General features: G+C 41.9%; 1 protein-coding gene across 4 annotated transcripts in view; it reads right to left on the minus strand.

The window, feature by feature from the left end:
* birc6 (baculoviral IAP repeat containing 6) overlaps positions 1–13,263 on the minus strand; it is a 149,237-nt gene extending 135,974 nt beyond the window's left edge. For 3 of the 4 annotated variants that reach the window (XM_035992589.1, XM_035992590.1, XM_031299978.2), the window contains exons 1-3: positions 12,825–13,263; positions 9,879–10,060; positions 7,808–7,945 (exon numbers count right to left, since the gene is read on the minus strand). In XM_035992589.1, coding sequence (XP_035848482.1) covers positions 7,808–7,945; positions 9,879–10,060; positions 12,825–13,035 — 531 coding nt within the window. In that variant the 5' untranslated portion in view covers positions 13,036–13,263. The remainder of the gene's footprint in view (positions 1–7,807; positions 7,946–9,878; positions 10,061–12,824) is intronic. The other variant, XM_035992588.1, reaches the window with a different exon arrangement.
* Positions 13,264–19,907: the final 6,644 nt, after the last annotated feature.

The raw sequence follows: 19,907 nt of genomic DNA on the forward strand, positions 1-19,907 counted from the left end.
ATAATTCAAAATATAACAGTTTTGGAGTCACAGTTATGTCTAGTACAGTGGGATACACACAAAAAAAGTTATATCTTTTGGTTAATGTTTTGACAAAAGACGAGGCTACACCGTAATAATGGGTCATATTAGTTCCATAAATATTAAGTAACAATTTTGAAAACAAAAGCCTTAACGTCTTTACTTAACAGTGAAGTCACATACTGGGGGTTTTCTTCAACAACTAAAGCAATACACTTTGCATTTGCCTTTAACTCAATCCAGCCAGATATCATGCTTAGGAAATTAGTTCAGTTAAATGTAAATCCCTTTTTAAATCAGGTGGTATCACTCCATTTTGTCAAACAGGCCACAGCAGGTGAAGTTCAACTCCTCCATGTCTGATCCAGCAGTGTGCAGCACTGGTGCCCCCCAAGGGTGTGTCAGTTCACCTCTTCTGTTTACATTGTACACCAATGACTGCATCAGCTCTGAGCCAAATCAATATATAGTTCAATTTTCAGATGACACTGTCCTTCTCAGTTTGCTTACTAAAGAAAGCAATATAAGTATCCACCAAGTTGCTGTGGACAAGTTTGTCAACTGGTGCGACTCACATCAACTTCATATTAACACAAGCAAAACTGTGGAAATACTGGTAGACCCAAGATCAGCTGGAGATCAGAGCCCGGTGGCCATCCATGGTTATGACATCAAGGTGTCCTCCTTTAAATATCTAGGAGTTCATATTGATAATGACCTAAGTTGGCGCACACATGTAACAAATGTCTGTGCCAGAACTCATCAGCGTCTTTATTTTTTGCGCAGACTTAAGAGTGTTTGGGGCCTGTAAAAATATCATGTTAATCTTCTATAAAGCAACAATAGAGTCAATTCTTCAGTATGGTATAACCAGCTGGTTTGGAAATTTGACAGTTAAATCTAAAACTCAGATTTTTAATTTGGGAACACCTGCTCCCCTTAACCCGCAGGAGCTTTTTAATTATGCAACAATCAGGCAGGCTAAGATTATCCTATCTGATAACTCTCATGTGTTGTTCTCGGAGTTTGAGCTATTGAACTCAGGAAAGAGGTACAGGGTTCCTCTCTGCAAATGTAATAGGTATAAGCACTCATTTGTTCCTCTCGCAGTTAAGCTCATAAATGAGCAGTGATGAACATATGACCATGAATTTTATTAATGTTAAATTTGTGACTGAATGTATGTATGGATATGAATGAAAGAATCACTGCATTTTTTTACAATGGATTGTAAGGATATTTATATTTATAAATGGATAAATTAATGGGTTTTTTTGTTTTTTCTCTAGCAGCCTTTAGAAAATGGTAATTTGTAATTTGCACAGCTGTTTGAGTAGCATATATGTTTCATGTACTTTTGTTTTTCTAACTTTTTTTAACCCTGTGTTTGATGTGTGTCTCTGTTGTTACTCTTCAGCAACTCGTCAGCAATTTCTCCCTGTGTCCAAAATGAATTTCTCCTTAGGGAGACTAATAAAGACTTTGACTTTGAAACTACTGTCCCCCTCGACAAACTTTTTAAAAGTAAACTTTCCATTCAGAATCTTATTGGCATCCATTTCGGCGTCTCGCACTCGCCATCCACTCAAAACGTAACATTAGCCTACTACTCTCTGGCTGGCTCCAAGCCCAAACTAGTGTGTGTGGCGTGCATGTTGTTGTGTTTCCAGTCTAGCTAGATCCGGTGTGGTGTTGTAGTTTTTCTAACGTTACTAGTTGTTGCAACAGCATGTGAAAAAAACTACAAAGTCTGCTATGCCAAAAAGAACGTTAATCTTGCTATAAAAAAATTGACGCCGTTAAAATGGGTTTGTGTTAACGCCGTTAATAACGCGTTTAACTGACAGCACTAGAAATAACAATGTTTTACATTACAATTATTGCAACAATCCAAAATAATGACAAATACTGTCTAGAATATTCTCCAGAATAACCTCAAAGGTACTGTATGCTATAAAAATATGCTGAAAGGAGAATATGGCAACAACAGATGGGCACATTGACCTGATTGGAACATTACTTGGTAATACTAACAAAATGTAGTGTCCCACTTTACACTTGGAAAAGTTAACTAAACAGCAGCTCAACACTAAACAATGGAGCTTGTGCATTCAGTGTTTCCCATACATAGATTCTACTTGGGCCCAGGTATATTGATAACTTAACTTTGAATAGCCTTAGTGTAATATGATTTAACGGGAGTTGCACACAGGGTTGAATTTATAATAACATGTAACTTTCTGTATGGATCATAGTATAGGTTTAAGGTTAAGTTGTTAATGCAACATTTCAGCTCTGGGTAACCTTTATCGGGTATTTTATCTGCTGAACCATAAAATGTATTTGACAAACCAACCAGATTTAGTTGACAAAGCACAGCTACATCTGATTTGTTTAATATGTAAACAGGTATTTATCTCTAAATTATCTTGTTATGTATTCACTGTTTTCAATAAATAGTTCATAAACCTTTGACTAGTTTATTACTGAACCCAGCCACGATGCCGCGCAGTCTCATCCTGCACCCCCCCACCACCACAAGTAAACTCTCAACCTGTGGGAAACACTGCTATTACAGCAACAGACACATTGTACAGGTACATTGGTCAGCTAAATTACATTATTACATTACATGTCATTTAGCTGACACTTTTATCCAAAGCGACTTACAATTACTACATATGTCAGAGGTCACACACCTCTGGAGCAACTAGGGGTTAAGTGTCTTCCTCAGGGACACATTAGTTGATGTATCACAGTGGGAATCAAACCCAGATCTCCCACACCACAGGCATGTGTCATATCCACTGCGCCATCACCACCCCAGCTAAATCTAACAATGTAATGTAACAATGTCATTGAGTTTAAGCTCACATGTGGGAAAATTAAGTGGGATCAAAACAGGGCGATACATCAAGTAAATTCAAACCAAGTGTGAGAGAAAGTGATGGCTCGGTGGGATGCTCCAACAGGAGCGTCCTAGCCGCTGCACTATCAGTGGTCAGTGTGCTGACTTTATGTTTAATGTCCCACTGTCTGCCTACTTGTCTCGGCACAAGTGTCGGAGAAATGCCTCTCCTCTATCTTCATAACATTCAAAGCATGAGACTGAAGTTCCTACTGTGGGTCAAAATAATGTGCTGTGACCCCGAGCTAACTGTGATGACTGACAGCAACCTCTGGTGAGTGCAGCGCAGAGCTGCATCTCTTCCTAATTTCCCAAACTACAGATAGCCTGAGCGACAAAGTCACAGAACGTGTATGCGTCAAAGATCACATCCGATACGGGGATGACGTTGTCTCGACGACCTACAACAGCTGGTTCTATGGTCCGTTGGGGTCATTAAAAAGTCGCTAAGATGACGTCCTGGAAATGAGGTCAACATCATTCCTCACTCAGATTATTATTCTAAGTGTCTGACAACATTCCCACCAGACATTTAAATAAACAATAATTTTATCATCAAAAAAACACTTCATTCAAAGTGGACAGAAACTAAATCAAACTATCAAAAGCCGTCTTGGTTCATCTTTCCACTGTTCCAACAATCACCACTCTGGTTTGGTTGAAATAAACCCTTAATTCACCCATTTACATGTGGAGATATGCTGGCTCTATACCAGTGTTGGGTCTAACGCATTACAAAGTTGCAAAATAACGCGTTACAGTAACGCAACTACTTTTTCAGGTAAAAAGTAGTGTAACGCGCTACTACTGAAAAGTTGGTAACGAAACGTAGTTCCTTTTTCAATTCGGCGCAACGTTACTTTTCCCAGGGACAGATTTGACAGCGACACTGCCTTCTCAGCTGCACGCTCACAAGCTCCACACGGGACGTGACAGAGGCTGGTAGTAGACTAATCATGGCAAGCGAGAAGCAGCCAAAGCTAACTTTTGAGAGCGTTTTAAGCTTCGTGGCTTTTTGCTAGACCTGCTGATGTGCATTCAACCCGCGCTGGACTGGCAGAATCCAGTCTGCAGTGGAGTTCAGACTAGGGCTGAACAATTAATTGCATTTGCGATAATATCGCGATATGTAAAGACGCGATTTCCTAATCACAAAGGCTGCAATTTGGTCACGTGACTCGCAAGAGCAAATCAGTCTGCACCCGCAGAGAAAGCATCAACTTAGCACGCTAACGCTACGCTGTACCTTGAGCAGATTTCTGTCATTCAAACAACTCTGAGTTGTAGTTTAAATCTTTTACAGCCATTTTAATAAAACGAAGGGTTTTATTCAGGCTCGAGTCCATACATGCAGTTAATGGATAGAGGCACGCAGAACTGAAGGCTCGGTTAGCAACCATTAGCTCTGATTAGCGGTTAGCTCCAGTTAGCTAGCTCCGTTATAAAGATGTGGTGTGGAGGAGACTGCCACGGGGAGGGGTAACAACCAGACTCTGATAAATGACGTTCAGGGAGCTTTCACAGCAGCGTGACTGCGTTGTTTCAACGGTTTTATAAGTACAGTTAATCCCACGGCAAGACCAGCAGCAGCATGCTACTGCTAACGTAACAATAGCCTCTCTGTCTCTGAGTGCAATGTTGACGCTGTCAGGCACGCGGCACGCAACTTCATGAGGGGAGGGAGGGGCTGGAGGCAGCTCCTCTGTGTGCGCTGTAAAAAATATACACCATTGTATATACTGTATATACTATATTTTTACTTATTTAACTGTCTAGTAGAGTTCAAAGACAGTGTTTAAAAAGTGCAATCCACATGTTTACATATGTTACAGTAAATGATAATTAAATGTAAATACTACTAAGTGTGGTAAAGCCACATATTTGTTTTTATATTTCTGCAATCTGCACTTTAGTTTGTGTGATTAGTTTCTGACTTTCATATGAATGTTTCCACCAGGCGGTCAGTGCTCAGTATACTACTGGGACTGAAGTAGTTAAATAAAAGATGTCATTCATATAAATTCATGCATCACCTAATTTCATCATCACATCCAGGCCTGGCCTCCAGGAAAGAACAGTTTGTTTAATCTATCTAATCTTGTGTTGTTCATACTTTACAATGATTTATTGCTTGTCTTTGTTGAATAATACAGAAGACAAAGAGCTTAAAAAATAATCGCATATTGAATCGCAATCGCAATATTTTTGAAAAGAATCGCAATTATATTATTTTCAAAAATCGTTCAGCCCTATTTCAGACACTTCACTGATAAACCAGAGATTGGCTTTATGGTCAAAGATAGTTTTTGTATAACTTCAGTCTCCGCCAGAGACCCCTGCTTTTAAAAGTAACGTAAAAGTAACGAGTAAAGTAAAAAGTTACTTTCCATAGGGGGTAACTAAGTAAAGTAACAGATTACTTTTTTAAGAAGTAACGAGTAAACACTACTTTTTAAAAGTAACTTCCCCAACACTGCTCTATACACGCTAAAAGTAGTGATTATTTCCATGGAGTCTGGTGGGTTTGGTGATGGTGATTTTGGGGCCGTTTCAAGTTAAACTAAAAGGATCTTACTCTTTAACTCAGGGGTTCTCAACCTTTTGCAAGCTGGGCCCCCCCAAAGCTGGTTCATTGCAGTTGGGCCCCCCTTTCCTGGCGCCACCCCCACTACACCACCTTGCATAAATAGATAGATAGATAGCCCTAGGCTAGGCTATTATTTTTAGGCCCACACTATTATTATTATTGTTATTATTGTCATCAGTAGCGGTAGGTATTGTTATAATTGGCAGTAGCACCAGACTTCTAATGTGAGCTTGCAGGCATTATTATTATTATTATTATTATTATTATTATTATTATGAGTAGTAGTAGGCCTATTATCATTACTAGGCTATTGCTATAATTGGGAATTGGCACCAGACCTCTGATATGAATTCATGCTTTATTACTGTTATTATTACTAGGCCTAACAGTAGGCATATCATCTGCATTTTCTACAGAAGCTTGCAGGTAGGTGATGTTAATGTGAGACCTGAGCCAGGTATGCTTCAGTGTACCTTCAAAGCTTTTTTGCAGCTGGTGGTGCGTTGGTTGCCTTGTTGGTCCTCACTAGAAATCTCTCTATTTTGTTTGGTTTTGAAATAATTTGGATGTGGATTAGTTGTGTTTTCAATAAGTTGAGGCTATGATGTAACGATGTGTGCGTGTGTGCAGCCTGGACGCGGAGTGGTGTGTGTCTCCTCTCTGCAGGCTGGGACTGCTGCGCGAGGCTACTGAGAGACTGACCGGCTGTGAGGGCTTTTGGACGGGGGAGGGGCTCACGGCAGCACCCGCTGCTCGTTGAGCACATAACTGCAGAGTGATACGTGTTTTCGAGTCTCCAAACACCACAAAAGTCTCCAATAACACCAGTAAAAGTCGCTAGATTTGTCGCTAGTCGCTTTTAACAAAAAAAGTCGCCAGGAGGATGACTTGTTTTACAGTTGTGCAGAGGCTCCACACAGAGCTTTCTCCGTAGCCTACGTAAGTGGCCTGATGTTTATAGTTGTGCACTGGTGTGTGCGTGAGCCGGCATGTGTGTGTGTGGGGAATGTGTGGTAGAGGGAGAAGTGAGAGAGTGACGGCGTTTAGCTTTAGAGCGAGTACAGACTCTAGAGTCATAGTGAGAGAAACTAAGTGTCTCCTCTGTTCTTTCTGACCACGGTGGGAAATCTGGAGCAGGAGAAGTTAATTATCTCCTTGAGTTCATGTTGTTTATGGAGAAGGAGAACCAGGAAATGAGTCGGGGAGGAAATGCAACGCTATCCAGCCACGACCGAGCGACGTGTAGTTACATTACGTGATTTTTTTTTTTTTTTTTCTCCTCCCATCCTGTAGCCTACTCGCGCCCCCCAGGAGAGTGTCCACGCCCCCCGAGGGGGGCGGGCCCCACCGGTTGAGAACCACTGCTTTAACTAAAAGGTCTATCTCTGTAGGGATCCATCCCATAATGTTGTCAGACACTTAGAATAATAATCTGAGTCTGTCAGCAGCAACAACAGAACTTTTAGTGGACGCTGACTGCTGCTGAACATTAGTCCTGTAGGGTTACATTACAGCTTGGTTCACTGCTGCTGGTTACAGTGTTCTCACTCTATACTGGACCAAAGATTTTAAATATTTCACATTAGTCATTTAGACACCAATGCATGGGTAAATAGGGTCCAGATAGAAAAATACTAAAATTTTATTTTTATTTTATATTTATGTAAATTAGCACTTAATGAATTAGATAACGCCTCATTTGCATAATTAAACCGACAAACAATACAAAGAAATATTTTCTTAATGTAAATTATCAACTGGGGAAGTTGGTGATATCTGTTAGTTATAGTTCAATATGTCCCCTATTCATTTGTAGTGTCTCCCTTTAACAAAGGCTGCAATGGGAAATTGGCTTCCCGGTTTCAGTATTTTTCGATACATTCCACCACTTGGATCTCTTAGGGCTTTTTATATGTTATAGAGGAGACTTTTATGAGACTAAATCAGTTGAAAGAGTTTCTGCAATTTGTGTGAGGTCATGTTGCATAATGCCTGTAGTAAAATGCTGTTAGAGAAGTAACTGCACTGAGGGAGAAAAAAAACCAAAGACATAGGAACAAGTATAATGAATTACTCTGAATGACCGTAGTGGGGAAGCTCTTTTACTTTTACTTGACTGGCTCCTCTCATGTAACATCCCAAACAATTGAATATAGTGAAACATTGGTCGTGACGTTCAGGTGTCACTAACAGCCAAATCCTTAATATGTTGATATGAGCACAAACAGTGAGCCTTGATTAATACAGGATGCAACAATAAAACAAAATCATTTTTAGGCTGTCAGACTAACCTTAGCCACTTTGTGATTGGCTGCCGTCTCGTGTGAGGTATTCTTCAGGCCTTCTTTGAGCTGGGTGATGAAGAGTTCATAGCCCTCTGTGTTAGACACATCAATCTTTTCCTGACAGGCTGACAGCATCTGCTGGGCCTGAAAAGACACACAAACATATATATTAGTTCTAACTGCCTGAGTCAGGCATTGGAGGTTTCATGGGTTGTGAAGCCAATTGATCCATGATAATGTAGTTACAGTCAGAATCACAAACACACACACACACACAATGCAGTGTAACCATCTGCCCTTGATGGATGATTTCTAAGTAATTGATAGGGGACAACATTCAAAGCCTTCGTTCTACGCAAAAATATTTTGTAAGGGTTTGTAAGTGTCGGCTGAATTGTTAGCCATGGAAAGAGTTAACATTGTTAATGTTAATTGAATGTTTATTACTGCAATGAGATGAGAAGAGGTTAAGTGAAAGTGCTTAAATCAGGTGAAGTGTTAGTCTCTCATATTCATTACGACATGAACAGCAGTTGAGTTGTCAGCTGAAGAGTACCAGATGAAAGCAGGCAGGGTGCAACATTTACTTTTTTGTCCAGCAGCTAAATGGCTAGTGGATGTTTAAATGTTGGCAGGTGAGTGAAGCAGATCTACCTGCCACTTGCATGTTTTACCAGCATTTGGCTGGTGGATGGTGCTTATTTCGTAGTCTGAAAGCATGTGTGTTGCCCAGTGTTTCCTCCAGCAGCAGCAATGAAGTGCAATGAATTTGCGCCACCGGAAGATATTTAGCATGTCCGCTGACATGATAAGGGCTTTAGACACATATGTGTACACAGTTGTAGTAGATGTCGAATTACATTTAATAAAATGTTTCAAAATACTGGTATACACGTGTATTGAACATATAATACAATACAAATAACGTTGAAACAAATCAAATCATGTCAAATTAAAATTATGCAAAATGCACAATGTCGATAAACAAGAAGCCTTATGGCATAAGTCCCATCCTGCTTGGCAGCCTTTTATCCTTGATGTCCCTAATGGTTGTTCATTGCTGATGTAGCAAACACTATTAGCTGTTGCCACATTACAAACACGTTGAGTTTAGTTAATCATAAAACAGCCTAGTAAAAACCCACAACATCTAGGCATACGCCTAACGTTACATTCAATAATAAACCGTGAATTTGATGCAATATTTGCAACTGACGTTTCTACCCCGGGACCACCCCCATACGCTCAAAAGCGGGGAAATTTGACAGCGAATTGATGTAATGTAATGACGAACTCAGCACTTTTGGTGTGCGTTTCCACAGTGTGAAATTCTATATTTTCGGATAATAGTTTAATGGTCCTTTCCATAAAGACAAAGATGGTACCCTCTTTGATAAAGAGAGTGGCCTACCTTTGAGCTGCTCCATGGCGTCTCTACGTCTCGCTGAACTTCATTGTACTAGGCAGGTTGCCACCAACTGCGCTTTCAAACGACTAATAACCAATACCAGCAACAAAAGCAGTTGAACTGTTATTTTTAAAGTAAGTAATCAAAGCACTTGAGATGTCGGTTGAAGTGGACGCCCTGAAGATACAGTTGATGTTTAGTTGTATGTCACTAGAAGTGTAAGAGCTGAAAGTAGTAGTAGCAACGGTCCGTTGAAGAGGAAAAACATCAGTTTGAGTGTCAGTGTGCAATTTCTTTTCACCATGACCAATTTTGACAAAAATTAAGCTGCATTGTGTGCTTTGCACCATTATTGTTTTAATGCTGGGCTGCACACTTTCCCTAACTTTTATATTACTCAGCAGTTCTTAGAGTGGGTGAGTGTGAGGATTGCTGGTGTGATTCTAATCTAATCTGAGGGAGCAGTTACACAAAGGTTTTTACCTGCTCAACTGCCATTTTAACCAGCCTTTCATATACGCAGAATTAACAGTGTATTCCAACCTAGGGCTTTTATTCTGATTGGCTTAGTGTAAACACATTCATCCAGGCCAAACACAACAACTGGTGTCAAATATCAGGCGACAACAGCCATCTCTGTGAGGGGCTTCCTGGTGTGTAGGCTCTTACCTCTGTGACCGGCAGCTCCAGCTGAACCAGGTCCTCCGGCTTGGCCACTGGAGGCTGAAGAGCTGTGTCCAGGAGCAGGATGCCGTTCAGGTCCTTCCTGCATCCCACTGCATAGTCGTCCACAAAAAGGACCTTGTCCACTGCAGGAAAGTACTGACACCTGACACGACCGCCAGGTTTAGCTGCGACAGGAACAGAGGACAGCAGAGTTAGGAGTTTGAAGGAGAAAGGCTAGAAGGAAGGTCCACACTTTTCTACCTGAAAACCACTACATCAGGGTTTTTCCTGCATGGAGGAATGTTTGGTGCCCCCCAAAGAGGTTTTAGCCAGCTCCAAAGGAAAATCACCAGCGCCAAAACAATGAGAATTGAGGGAACAAATAGCAATTCAAATCCTCTCTGAATGTGTTTAATAGTAATTTACCAAACAACTGTTGAACAAGCAGAACATAAACTTAACTAGGAGCGCTGATCTCAGTTTTACCGTCCAGAGGCAGGCTGTACTGGACTCTCCCGCTGATTTCAGCCGTGATATTTTAATATTTTTTAAGCAGTTTTGTTTATTGGGGTTTCATTTCCTCAAGCATAATAGACATTTTTGTTTATCAAATTGTCAGAAATAACAGGCAAATTCATAGATTTCTGTCAAATAAGGTAACACAGACTCATCGCCGTTTCTTATCGTTTTATATTTAGTATATGTAAAGCACTTTGTAATCAATAAGCAGACTAACTTTTACTAGTAGCACTGTAACCCCTAACTGAAAGTTTTAGGGGCACAAATTTAAGGACGCACACCTGCAACGCAATTTTTCACATTTCCCCATTTTAACTGTATTACTGATAAATGCTTCAATAATAAATAGCCTACAGATACTACAATGTGCTGTTTTATTTTAGTTCAGTCACATTTTAATTGAATGGGGCTTAACAAATGCACATTCAGAAATGTAAACAAAGTACTATTACGGTCATTACAGTGCAAAAACCAAAACTAAATGTGTCCACAGCAGCAGTTTCGGACAGCAGGGATTGCTACCACTTCCCAGCATTGGACGCTTATTTTACGAAAATGGTTCACCGAAATGTGTTTCTGAAAACATTTTGTGAGAGAAAAAAGCTGCACTTGCTGAATCAGTCTGAATCGCTTTCTTTTTACTTTCAGTACGTACTGTGGCTGACCTTACAAAGTATGTACTGTTGCATGCTGCATGCATACAATTGGGACACACTACTTCTTAATAACATTGTGCCTTGAACTTTGACACTCTTGCTCAAATATGCTGCGCAAAGGATTGTGGGTCAGAATAGCCAGAAAAGTATTCTGGCTTGCATACTGCAAAATCTGACAGGATGCATCCTGGTATTTTTGGCACACTGCATTTCACATACTATGTATTGGGAGTTGGGACATACTAAATCTTTTTCTGGCAAACTAAATAGTAAGATAGTAAGGGGATAAGAACGCAGGGACAGTGGTTTGTCAGGTTTATCAGCCACCCAGATGAGACCGTTCTGGAGGAAAGTGAGGGTCAGTCTGAGACTCAAAGCAGAGAAGGGTGAGAGCGATTATACAAGTTACTGAAATATTGAGGAATGGGCAAACAAGTAAAAAATAACTTATTTCTGTGTTTTTTTTCTTTTCATATTTAACAGTCAGGACAGGAAGCACAGAAAGCTATAGGTGGCCCATGAACACGTCTGATGGGATGCTGTGTGTACTCTGCAGAAAACAGTCCCTCACACCATGCTCATTTTGTAAAGCAGCCACTCTAAAAGGTGAGTGCACAAACTGTACACCTTGCATGCCACGCACGTTTTCCAGCCTATATTCAGGAAAACCCTGCTACAGGTACTAATAAACAGTTGTTTTGCTTTACCTTGTTTAAAAAATATGTGTTTGCCTACTGATAAAAGTCAGAGTGAAAGCTCTTCTAGAAATACTGACATCCATCAGGAAATCAGCACAATTTAAGATGTTAAACTAATGGTAACAATAGACCACTGTGTATAGGACAGCCAAATCAAGTGTGTTCATGTTTCTCTTTCACTTAAAAAGAAAAAAGGCACTTGACATATGCTATGCCGTGTAAACAAAGCAGAGGACAGTGATCAGCGGTGCAGTTACCAGGGGAGTATGAAGCCCAGCTTGAGGAAACCAATATGCAAGTCTTTGGAAACGTTGTATGCAATGTCCTGTATACATTGCTACTGGAATTGCGTGCAGACACGCAAGTCCAACAAGAAAAGTGTTGGCTGGTTATTTTACCGAATTAGCCAAGTTAGCCCAGTAAACAAATACGGCTCCATCACACCAACTCTACAGCATCAAGTCAGTTTACTTTCAGCATCACATTAATGCTTCCAAATGACTGACATTAACGTTGTACACGACAGGCTGTAGCTAAAGTTAGGCAGCTAACGTTAGAGTGCCGCTGGCTAGCTTAGTGGCTGTCACAGTAATTCCCATTAATGTAACACTGCAGTACATTTAACCAGGTAATATTAGGCGTGCTAAATTAGGTGCCTAAGATATAAATTCAAATTCTAACGAAATATCGTGATGACCACTAGAATGACAGAAACTGACAGGAAAGGTTTCCCGGCTAACTAGCGCTGTGCTAAGTTAACCAGCTATCTATTAGCTTACATGGTAGATTTGGCATGTTGCAACTGGGGTAAACAGTAGCAAACACCGGCGTTCAAGAAGCACTACCGTTAACTTTAGTTTACATTTCAGATTAACGTCTGAAGACGGTGCACAGGCACAATCACAACAGGCTGAACGAATCCAGTTATCCAATAATCAAACTAACGTTAGGCCCAAAGACAACTGCCAGGAACAGCTAACGTTGACGGTAGCTAGCTGAGGTTACAGTGTCGTGTTTAGTGTCTGTTGACAATCAGTGGTTGGTGTCAGGGCTTGACGGAGGGTTCCGGTGCTTACCGTGCAACGCTGAAGCCTGGAGAATGGCCCCCGAAGTGCCGTCAATTACTTTGATACTGCCGCGGCTGGTAACGGCCAGGATAGCGTTGAGGGCCGGGTGGTAGGAAAGGCTTCGCAGGCCCTCCTCGTCGCAACGCAGGCAACCGTCTCTCAGTACAATCCAGTCTGAAGAGGTGGACGAGCCGGAGCCCGGCGAGGCCGCGGCCGCCATCTTTACTTATTTTTCCCTTCCCTTCTGGGGTTGGTAAGGATCAGATGATACACGTAACACTGCTAATTCTATAAGACTAACTCAGAACTATCATTCCTCTGCCACCGCTGACTCCTTCTGCGGCTTCTTCTCCTCCGCCCGTTACCGCAGCAGTGGCTATTCACCATCAGCGCTGAGGAACTCCAGGCTGGGCTTTCTGTCAGTTACGCGATAGGTAAACGGAGCTAGCGTATCGCTCTGCCACTTCCCGCGATAACACCAAGTGCAGCGAGAGCAACGAATGGAATACATAATAAGACCATCAAAACAATAGCTCTGCAACAAACAAGTAACAAAGGTTAAAATGTTTCTTTTATTGTGCCCAGCAGTTGTAAACACAATTGATGCAGTCCATTGATAGGCCGAAAACACCACAACCTACTACCTCAAGCATTACCACACAGTTGAATCTGACACTTTGAATCAAAAATCCATATAGAGCCTTTCCTTATATGTCCACTAGGACTGGACTAATAATATATTTTGCCATTGACTTACTTATTTTTCACGTTTTTTTATTTATAATTTGTATATTTAAACAGACAAGCATACATACAACTAACTAATTGTTCTACTTGTCCCTCGTGGGATTAATAATAATTTGATTTGTATTTGAAGAGCAACCAAGTCATTTAGGGGATATACAGTGTGATACAACAGTGAACTTACAACACTAACCACAGATCCCACAAGCCTTCACCCTCCCACCCCCACACGTACCTTCAAAGAAAGAATTGATCAATAATGACAAAATAAACAACAGCAATAAAAAAATAACTAATATTAATAATTGAAACCATGAATGTGCAACAGATACAGTATATAGCTGTCAGTTTTGGTGTACATTACAGCAATATTTGCAAAAAGAAAATATTCTCAAAATCTGTCATCCAACATCAATCAATCAATTATTTTGTCACAGTAAAATGGTACGAGGTAATTCCAGTGAATCTTATCCCATCCACTGTTTTCCCTAGGTTTGGAGAAGACTTGGGTGTACAGATTTGGCGGGGATTTAGGGGTCCTCCCTCAAGAAAATCTTCAATAAAATAAATATGCAATTTCACATCATTTTGGACCATTTTTATTACCATATTTGTGTCTAAAATGTTGGAAAAGCTAGAGCAGATGGTAAATAAATATCACATTTAGAAATCTTAAACACAATACTTACTAAAGCCACCAACTACAATCAATAGATCTGAGAAAAGCCATTTAGTTGGTTTTGATGCTCGCATTGATTTTACATTAGTCTATATTCACGACGTTCCACTTCTGGGATTGTTATGTGTCACCGGATGTCCCTCATTTCAGCCGGATGTCCGTCCCCTTCCTCTTTCTCTGTGTTGGTGTTTTAACCTCTGGTGGATTTGTGAGGACTATGGTTAACTGCTCCTCAGATCTCTGCAGGGTAAATCCAGACAGCTAGCTAGACTATCTGAGTTTTCTGTTGCATGACTAAAACTACTTTTGAACGTACACGTTCCACCAAAACAAGTTCCTTCCTGAGACTATTTAGCAGAGGCACCGTGGCTCCGTCCGGTGCTTAGTGCCGCCCAAGACGATTGTGATTGGTTTAAAGTAAATGACAATAAACCAGAGCACGTTTTTCTCCCATCCAGGAATGCTGTGTGGACTTCCTGGGAGGAAGGTCTGGCAAAGGTGGTGCCCAAAACTGCTTGGGTGCTGCACCTAAGCCTTATAATGGAAGGGAAAACCCTGCCATCAGCTCCTTATTTATTACATAATAAATTTATACAATTTTTTGGGCATTTCTGCCTTTATTTGATAGGAAAGCTGAGACATGAAAGAGGAGAGAGGGGGGAAGACATGCAGGAAAACTTTCACAGGTCGGACTCAAACCCTGGACCTTCTGCGTCGAGGAATAAACCTCTGCACGTGCGCCCGCTCTACCAACTGAGCACCAGCACTCCACCTTCGCTGGCAGAGATGGTCTTGCTTGTTCACATAGTCAGGATGGCAGATATAGGTGGTAGCTGACAGTTATCTTCATCTTTTCCTCTGTTTTTCCTGATCTTTACATTTGAAAACCTTGACCGACCAGACTAGCAGAGTCAGCAGGAGAATGGTCAATAAGATGGCCACAGAGATAGTCTTGTTGGCTCTTGGTCCTCTTCTCCACCTTTTTCTGGGTCGGCAGGGCTGCTAACACTGCACGGGTTGGGACATGTTTAAGGACTCCTGTACAGATATTGATAAGCTCACTGATGTTGTTAGCTGCTATGTGACGTTCTGTGAAGACAATGTAATCCCTAATAAGTCTCTGAAGGTACTGTATATCCAAACAGCAAGCCATGGGTGTCAAAATCATTGAAACTTTTATTAAACAAAAAGAGGTTATTTTGTACGGGAAACCTCTCAGAGCTGAACTTGCTAAAAATAAGGACATAAAAAGTAAAATCAGGAGAGCAAAACTTAGATATAAGGTTAAGTTAGAAAGAATACTTGGCAACAATAATTTGGGTTCTGAATGACATGGTCTAAAAACTATTGTTTATTCAAAATACAAAAGCTAAAAGGTGTTTCTGATAATCCGATAAACAGCTGGCGCAGGAGTTTATGAGTTTCATCATAGGTTTGACACCCTTGATTTTAGTAACAAGGTTTTAGAAATGAAAAACAAACTATCATGCACTGGTTCCATCCCCTTCGATGTTTGCTCTGTGGCCTACTCTTTTAAACACTCCAACGCTAGAAAAAACCCTGGGGTCTCATTTATAAAACTGTGCGTAGGATCCTTACTATAAGTGTACGTACGTCCAAAAGCCCAAAATGGCGTACGCCAAAAAAAAGTTTGATTTATAAAACCGTGTGTACGCACACCTGTAAGCAAAGTTCCCTTTATAAATCAGAGATTACCGACAAGTGTGCGTACGTGAATCAGCCTCTTATCCCGCCCTATATACGCCCATTTTTAACCATAAATAGTCAATGCAAAGCACCTCGTGAATGCTGATCAGTATATGAATGACACTGGCAGTTGTTAGACCGAATCCTGACGACTGGTGGAGAAAAAGCAAAAACATTCTCAGACGTTCAGGAATTGCTGTAAATTGAATTATAATTTCAGCCTGTTCTTGCACAGTGTAGGGAAACCTTATCTATAACTACATGTATTAATAATACGTCCAAAACGGCAGGCATTACGGCACTCGGGGACAGCTTCGATATACCAGACCTATATAATAAGATTTAACAGAACTATATATTATATCCAAACAAGCCTTAGTGATAAAGTTGAAAATTATATATAATATTTATTAAAAACAAACACTTAGCTGTCTGACATTTCCCTCTGGAAACAGCCGGTTTCCCCCCAGAGTGGCGAGGACCTGTATTTGGACCGGGATGGCACGGTTCCGGCACGTTGCCCTACTGGACTCAATTCAGTACAGAGATCCAAGAGCTCAGCTTTAGGGAATCTAAATCGGCATATTAGCCAGTCATCGTCATGATCCCTGAAGTCTCTCTCTCTCCTGATTCTTCCATTGGCGTAGTCCTCCTGCAGGGCCAGCAGTGCCATCATGCAGCATTACGCACGGGGGTCATTGCAGAATTTATGTTTACAACAATTTCTGATTGTTAACACCTTGCCAACACAGCATCAGCTGGTATCCCCACCCCGAGATACAATTTGAAGACGAAAGAAAGTCTAATAGATAAACACACTTTTCTTCATGCAGGTTGTGTCACAGTATTAAAGTTCGGATCGATAATGAGGACATTAAGTGTAACCATTGCGCGAGAGCTTAACGGCTGTATTTCCAGACTTTGACATTTGATGATATATGCACAGTATTAAAGACAGATATTTAGTTATTTACACTGTTCTGCTGTTATCTAATGCTAGGGTATTTGATGCTATCCTGTATTCCATGCAGTCGGACTATCCCCTCCTCCTGCATGCGCTCCGTAGCGGACAATGTGACGGCGAGACAGCGCCGATTAAACATTAAGAACACATTTTTATTAAAAATTTGAGTTGGATTTTACAAGGTGTTTATGGAACAAGTATCACTCAGTACAAGCGCAAATAACACTGCTGGATTTAATCTTCATGGTAACGTGGATGATATGGAGTGAAAAAATGTGCGTGAGGCATATCAATACTTGAAAATATTACGAGTAATCGTTTTTCCCCCCATTTACTTTCTGCAGTCTGACTTCAGTTCACCACCTCACCATCTGCGTCGCCAATTCCCAACGGCCCTCATTTATGAAACATGAGTACGACCAAAAACAGGCGTAGGACGGGCGTATGCCGATTCCTACGCAAAGCAAGGGATTTATCACTTTGAACGTGAGCGTAGGCTGTGATAAAATTTCACGTCTGGTCTGAACTCGTGTACGCAAGTTTTCGAGTCAGTGTGGACTTGCGGTGCAGTATATAAAAAGTTTATCAGGAGAAGGAGAAGTCATCAGTTGATCACTTATCAGCAATGGCAGATCTGGGTCTTTTAAAAGACCTCTATTCGCTGGTACAAAAGTGCACATGTACGCGCACGGGCCACAGTGGAGTGCTCCATCGGATTGATTAAGGCCAGATGGCTCATGGTCTTGCATCAGCGATATCACCCATCCACGGCAGAAAAAGTCTGCAACATAGTTTTAGCCTGTGGGGTTCTGGGCCAGATGACCCGATGCCCAGAGACCAGTGTCCAGCACAGCCCCAGCTGGGGCTACACCAAGGAGACAGGATATTATTCCTCGCTTTTAAAAAGGTATAGGGTTATGTTTGGCAATGATATTCAATACAGGAATCATGACGATGCACAACATTTTTATTCATTCTTCAGGTTTTCCTTTCTCTTTTAAAGTGTCGTCAATGGCCGCAAGTGAACCATTTATTTCTGCCATTGACCGAGTTATTTCAGCTTGTTTTTCCAGCCCCTCTGCTGTCAGGAGACAGGGTCGGGGTGGTGGTCCAGCCCCTCTGCTGTCAGGGGACAGGGTCGGGGGGGGTGGTCCAGCCCCTCTGCTGTCAGGAGACAGGGTCGGGGTGGTGGTCCAGCCCCTCTGCTGTCAGGGGACAGGGTCGGGGTGGTGGTCCAGCCCCTCTGCTGTCAGGAGACAGGGTCGGGGTGGTGGTCCAGCCCCTCTGCTGTCAGGGGACAGGGTCGGGGTGGTGGTCCAGCCCCTCTGCTGTCAGGAGACAGGGTCGGGGGGTGGTCCAGCCCCTCTGCTGTCAGGAGACAGGGTCGGGGGGGGTGGTCCAGCCCCTCTGCTGTCAGGGGACAGGGTCGGGGTGGTGGTCCAGCCCCTCTGCTGTCAGGGGACAGGGTCGGGGGGGGTGGTCCAGCCCCTCTGCTGTCAGGAGACAGGGTCGGGGTGGTGGTCCAGCCCCTCTGCTGTCAGGAGACAGGGTCGGGGTGGTGGTCCAGCACGGGGGGCGGAGGACACGCGCTCTCCCTCACAGCTGTTGCCTGGCTCTGACTCATGAAAAAAAAACACGAGTAAAATAAAAGACTCTGCATAAACTCCACTACTGTGTGTTTATTTAAACATACGTAAACCATGTAGGCCTAAGAGATTGCAATATAAGCCTGTATATTACTATTAGGACTATAGCATACATATGTCAAAGAAGTATAAATTAAATAAACTTCAGCTGGAGTCTGATTTACCACGGCAACAGTGTTCACTGCATCAGTGATCTCTTTCCATTCCCCATTCTTTCTACAGCCTTTAATACCAGTTTTCAGGCTGACAAATAGTGGACCTGAGATATCAGGGTTTCAATCTCCACCTCTGAAAAATGCCGCTTCTCAGCCGGATTACGTCTCTCCATGTCGTAAATTGTAGGGGCGAGGCCTCAAAACAGAGTATACATTGGGGCGTGATATTTAAATTAGGTACGATTGTTTCCAGCCGCTGCATTTATCAATGTGCGACCATTCTTACGCTCTGATTGGTGTGATACGAACGTTTAATGAATCACACGTGAAGCCTGCCGTAAGATGATTTCTGCGCTCATATCTGTGCTGGTTTCTACGTTAGGTTGAGAAATGAGGGCCACTGTCTCCAAATTGTGCGTACGCATGGGTCAGAGTTTGCGTGGAGGACCGCACATTCTCCTGTCAAGTTTGTTTTTTATAAATCACAACCTTTGCGTGGGAAGTGGCGTACGCACATTTTAAGCCCCATTTTGTACGTACGCCACGTTTATAAATGAGACCCCAGAGCCTGACAGTATAAGTAGCCGTCTGCTCACCTGTTCAGAACAATTAGCCCCCATCTTCCACTGCATTTGTCAGTCGTCACTCAACCAGCAGAGGTTGCCAAAAAGCTGGAAGCAGTCAAAAGTTATCTCAGTGGTCAAAAACAATCATCCAAAGTGTTTTTGGTTTTTTTTAGATAATTTTTTTGGGCTTTTCCGTCTTTAATTTTGACAGGACAACTAGGTGAGAAAGGCGAGAGAGAGGGGAAGACATGCAAGAAATCGTCACAGGTCGGACCCGAACCCCGGACCTCTGCATCAAGGCATAAACCTCTCAGTATATGTGCGCCTGCTCTACCACTGAGCCAACCCGGCCACCATCCAAAGGTTTTTAATGATTTTAGGCCTGTTGCTCTGACTTCTGAAGTCTTTTGACAAACTGCTGAAAAGAGAACTTCTCACCAATACTGAGCACCTACTTGACAGTTTGCGTATATAGGACTGGGCGAGAGAGGTAGAAGACCAGCACTCTCTGTAAAGGGTCCTGAGACTACCCCTGTTATGATTTGACACTATAAATAAAATTGAATTAAATAGACAAGCTCATTAAGAAGTTTGATTTAGATTTTAATATGGTGGGCTGGATCGTTGATTT

The sequence above is a fragment of the Sander lucioperca genome, chromosome 15 (assembly GCF_008315115.2).
Source record: "Sander lucioperca isolate FBNREF2018 chromosome 15, SLUC_FBN_1.2, whole genome shotgun sequence".
In the NCBI taxonomy this organism is placed as follows: Eukaryota; Metazoa; Chordata; class Actinopteri; order Perciformes; family Percidae; genus Sander; species Sander lucioperca.